This window comes from Morone saxatilis, unplaced genomic scaffold (genome assembly GCF_004916995.1).
Source record: "Morone saxatilis isolate NCDOM2014 unplaced genomic scaffold, NCSU_SB_2.0 Contig9, whole genome shotgun sequence".
NCBI lineage: Eukaryota > Metazoa > Chordata > Actinopteri > Moronidae > Morone > Morone saxatilis.
The window spans coordinates 14,110,470-14,115,999 of record NW_023340268.1 but is presented as its reverse complement, the minus strand read 5'-3'; the positions used below and the strand labels follow the sequence as shown (position 1 = coordinate 14,115,999).

Genomic DNA, 5,530 nt, shown 5'->3' with positions numbered 1-5,530 from the left:
ACACACACACACACAAAAGAAAACACACAAACACAAACAAACAGAGCCCAGCCAATTTCAAGCCTCGATTGAACCTGTTTTCCAGCCGGCGGGGTGACAGCCGAGGTCATTTTACTCCATCTCACATTTTCAGCATTCGATCAGCTGAGCGATTCCTGTTTATGTTTTCTCTCCCTCTCTTATCCTCTCCTTGTTTTAGTCCACATTACTTTGTAACTACACTCTTTTGCTCATGCTCTAGCTCTTGACTATTATCAAACAGTATTTAAAATGTCATTTTATTGTGATAATCTGCCTTTATGAATAATGCCTCTTGCTGCAAATTGAAATTATCTTTCTAAAAATTGTCCTTGATGTATTTGGCCATACACTTAAAGTAAAAGAGATGAATGAAGGCCCTCTTGTATATACCGACTATTCGAAATGTAAACTACTATTTTACTGTAGTCTGTCCGTAATCTACCTATCTTAAATAAGGTGATTTGGAGCTACAAGTCTTAAAACTAATCTTAAAATGAAGCTTAATCCTTGTGGCGCCACGTGTGAAGCAACTGCATGTCATTATCGTTCCTGTACTTAGAAGCTGAGGAGCTTCTATCATGTTTGAACTGGAAAACCATCGCTGAAACACTGGATACTGACTGTGATGCCAATTTATTGACATAAAGCAGTTTAGAAAATAAATGGATGGATGCAAGTTAAGTCGTGCGTTTAATGCTTCAGAGATTGATACGCGCCAGCCTGCGTCTTCTGACCTTGGCATCCGTGCTAATAAAATCCCAATGAAATTATACAACCTAGAAGAAACTTTTCCAGTACTACAATCGCTCACACTTTTGCATTTGCCGTCTCAAAATCCACTCTGTAACAGAGTCTCACACGAAACCCTCTCATCACTCGGACTCTCAGAAGGGATCCAGACCATCTCGGCTCCGCAGCCGTCGTATAATTTCACTGGTTCCATCCTGGCTGCATCTGCATCTCAAACATTCCACTAGCTTGATAGCGTCACGCCAGATTTAATAACCACACACTGAGGGGACTGGGATGTTGTCCTCAAATTAGAAACTGTTATAAAATATTTCACAAATGGCACTAAAAGACAAAACCACCGACTGAAGATCTCATTTTCAGTACACAGACACTCGTTAACAATCACCTGAACCGACAGTGCTGTAAGCCTTTAATTAAGTTCTTAAGAGAGCCAAAGTGGAATGATTATGCTCCATCCAATCACTTAGTAGATGCTGGTTTTGGGGTCAAGAGAGCAAGAACGGTTCAAGTTATGCACAATCATAAACCCACTCCCAGCTGTCGCGACGTCTTCGCACTCTGGCCGACTCTAAATGTTTTCACTAACCACAATATTTGCACCACTGAGTGTGAAAACATCGGCCGACTTCTGTGCGACAGCCTTTTAGAACTGCGAGGGGGCAAACGTGTGTGTGAATGCAAAGAGAATTCGCTGCGAATATATATATATGCGTGTGTGTGTGTTTGTGTTACAACAGTTGGGTTGAAGGTAAACCTCGGGGGGATTTTATGTAAGCAAAGGCAGCTTGTTTAAGGTGCACGTGAGGTATGTGTGGTGCGTCTATATTTGCACACACGCACACACACACTCAGGTATTTTTCGCCTGCCCACACACAAATATGGGTTATGTGGGATAAGAGACAGACACACATTCCTGCGGTGCCCCTCAAAGGAAAGGGAATTCCCAAATCCTGAAAAATAACACACTCTTCTGATGAAAATCCACAGAAATGTTTTAATATGTGTCACGGGACCCTTGGAAGAAGACTTATGGACTGCCTGCATGCAAACATGAGCTAAAATTCATCAGAGTGCTTTACTGCCTGTCACAGCCAAGTATGAAAGCTGTAACTGGATCTTGCATAAAGCTGAAGGTATTATGCAATATGCATTATGTATTTTCCTCATATTGAAAAGGTCTCTCTTTGATTTCTGGCTGTTTGCTGTTGGACGCCCTGCTCATGTTGATCCCTCTGTCCTTTAGCATTAGCATCACCTCCACGATTAACAATGACATTTTTTTTCCTTTACAATGCCTCCTGGCCCTTTTTCACCTCACTCGCCCCTTGCTGACTATCCATGTTCCTCTCTCTCACTATTTTCTTTCCTTCCTCTTTGCTGTGTTCAGGCTACTGCTTCTTGTTATCACATGAACTTTCATCCTTTCCACCTCAAACTGATCCCTGTCTTAATTACCAAACTTCTCCAATCTACCGTTTTTGTTCTTTATTCTCACAAATCCGTCCTCATTTCTCCTCCACTCAGTTAGCATGAATATGATAATTACAAACCGTCAATCATCTCATCCTATAATGCTGTCTTCATCACTGAATTTCTTCTCTTGTGCAGTGTCTCAAATGCACCTGAGCATACCCCTCTGTGTATCACTACCTCAGAGAGTGTCGTGAATGTATTAGCTAACTTTTCTATTCTCCAGCACTCACTTTGACAGAAACAGTGACAGTTTGCTTTTTGCAGACGCTGAAATGGAATTCATCGCGTGTTTGAAAGGAGAACTAATGCCCCGAGTGGACGAGGTCACTCAAAAAACCAGAGAAAGGAGGAGCGGCTGCCTCCAGAGTGTCTCTGAGGTAGATTCACTGAGTGCACCTCCGTGAATCACCTCACTAACACTCACCCGCATGCACAGAGTTTAAGATCTGACGAAGGCTGATTTAACAGTTACAAGGTTAAAACAGTCTCACAGTGAAAGATGTCTGAATGAACTGTGTGCAATTTTTTGAATAGGACTAAATAGCGATTAGTAAACAAAATGAACTTGGTTGTAGTTCAAGTTTGATACTAGAAGACTCATTGTTTAAAATGAAAGTTAAAGAAAACGATCAACTTTTACTGTGAAGGCAGAATCGTCTGCATCACAGGCCTTCTTTCTGATACTGTAAAGACATCTGGCCTACTTTTGTAGTATTGGCTGTACACCTGTTTTTACTAGTTTTACCGTTTTACTAGTAGATCTTACTAGGGGGCAGCGCACAGCTTGGGAGGAAACTGCCTGACAGGCTACATTCAGGTCGAAATAATCAGGGTTCCAAAACAATCTGTGGAGCAATGTGCAGCTTATCAAAAATCCTAATTGTGTCACTCTGCTACTGAATACTTTCACTGCACACCCACAGAGTATCCATACACCCAGTGCCGGAACTCAACTTATTCTCACACACACACACACACACACACACACACACATACACAAACAAGTACTAAGAGAAAGCCTGATTTTACAAGAAGTTGCTCACCTACAGTACTCAGCCCCCTCTACCACTAACTGGTTCATTCTCTCTCTCTCTCTCTCTCTCTCACACACAAACACACACACACACACACAAACACACACACTTCCTCTCTCTCTACAACCTCTCCAGTCCACAATCAACCCCCCACACATCCTCTTTCTCCTCCTCTCTTGCACACTCACACACACACACCATACCTTGGTGCTCCAGAGTTTGACGGTCCAGTCGAAGGAGGATGTGATGAAGAGGTGGGAAAAGTCGACAGTGCCCACTGCGCTGTGGCAGCTGATGCCTGTCACAGGCCCCTGGTGGCCCTCGAACATCTCACAGATACCCGCCTTACTGGACACACACACACACACACACACACACACACAAACAGGTGGTTCAGCGCTGCAGTGTTTCAGTGGGGCTTCATTTGTTTAAATGTAAAGCAGTGAAGTGGTTTGCGGCTTACTGAGGACGATCATGCTCAAAATAAATTTGCAGCGCAGTAAGGGAGCTTTGATTAAAAGTGAAGCAATTAACTCCTTAAATTGAGAGAAAATAATCCATTTAATTTTTCTAAAACAATTATAATTCTACTGGTAATTCTAAGTAGTTTTACTTGTTTCATACATTTTCCAAGCAACAAGGCAAAAACACTTGAATGTGCCTAATTTTGAAAAACAATTTCCATTATCCAAGCAAAAAAATGTGAACTGTATTGATCCAATAAAGGTTTGTTTGGGATGTTTTGTTCATGTGTGTGTGTCCACAAACCTGCCATGTCTGGATGCAGTGTAAACAGTGCCCTCCTCACTCCCGACCACATAGTTGTTAACGTCTCCCGTGGGAAAAGCCATGCCTGTCACTGCTACAGGTTTGGATTTATTGTATACTAGTTCCATGGTCTCCTACATACACACACACACACACACACACACACACACACATACATTGCAACAGTTATAGAAAATACATGTGGAATCCCAGACGCATGAACAGTAACACACCATTTTAACAAACTATTTAATCTAATGTTGAGTAACAAAATGCTCTTCGTCCTTAAAGGTTATATATTGGATAGTGATGCACCGATACATTTTTTTTCAGTTACAATCTGATTCTGGTATCTGAATTTGGATATCTGTTGCAAACCGATACTGATACAGCTTAATTAAATTGGTAGTATTGTACGATGCAGCACAACTTCCACCCCTCAGGATGCTTTACACTTTACGCTGCTGTCTTGCTCTTCTGTGTTACAAGACTAAAATATTTATTTCAACCAAACCAGAGTTGGTAATAGTTGGAACAGAGGAAAGACCAACAAAGATGGTTTCTGTGAGTTTTATTTCATTTTTGTCCACTTTGAATGAAGTTACGATGACATGCGAGGGAGCAGTAGCGATTGATAGCAATATTACGGTTGTTTCTCGTTAAACAAAAGGTCTAACTGTCCCCAAGGATGTTACATGGCAGCCACTGTAGCCAATTTTGCAGTTATTTTCTCATTTAGGTCAGAGAATTAAGGGTGTATTTTGACCAAACCAGAGCTGGTGATTGTTGGAAGGACTGTGGAAAGACTAACAAAGACAGTTTTGGTGAGTTTTTTTTGTTTCTTTCCAGTTTGAAGTGCGTTTTGTGATTATGTGCTAGGTAAAATAACTGATTTTGTCAATGGAGTCCGGTCTGAGAGGCTGGTGCTCTACAGCAAAATCTAGTGGTGTGTGAATTTCATATATATATTATAACATTATATATATAACATTTAATGACTTTTTGAGTGGTCAACAGGTTGTGTCAGCAGCGTTCTAGGTGATGTGTGTGCTATGTACCTGTGGCTGGGAGAGCATGTCCAGACTCCAGGAGCACATCCTGCCATCTGTAGACACAGTAATCAGGTTGTTGGCGTTCTGGGTGCCGACCACGTTCACGCAGTACACTGGGTGCTACACACACACACACACACACACACACACACAAAGAGATAAAAGATACACAGGGATCCAAAATGGATGAGATGGGTGGAGATACACACTTTCACAATACAACAGATAGTTTTCATAATCTCATAACTTACCAAATGTAATATGATTACAACAATCCCCACTGAGATGCTGTATTCAATCTTTACACATTTGGCAGCTTGGAGATTAAATATTTGGATATTTCCTAACTAGTAGGCTATCAGGGACAACAAATATTTCAATAATAAAATTTGATTTTAAACACGGTCCTGAAATGATTATGTAATTTT

At 41.3% G+C, this 5,530-nt stretch overlaps 1 protein-coding gene across 1 annotated transcript in view; it reads right to left on the bottom strand.

Moving 5' to 3' along the window:
- The window catches only part of LOC118343208 (cytoplasmic dynein 1 intermediate chain 1), a 50,363-nt gene that overhangs the window by 4,676 nt on the left and 40,157 nt on the right, over positions 1-5,530 (bottom strand). Inside the window, exons 12-14 of the mRNA XM_035681963.1 lie at positions 5,109-5,222; positions 4,051-4,184; positions 3,471-3,630 (exon numbers count right to left, since the gene is read on the bottom strand). Coding sequence (XP_035537856.1) covers positions 3,471-3,630; positions 4,051-4,184; positions 5,109-5,222 — 408 coding nt within the window. The remainder of the gene's footprint in view (positions 1-3,470; positions 3,631-4,050; positions 4,185-5,108; positions 5,223-5,530) is intronic.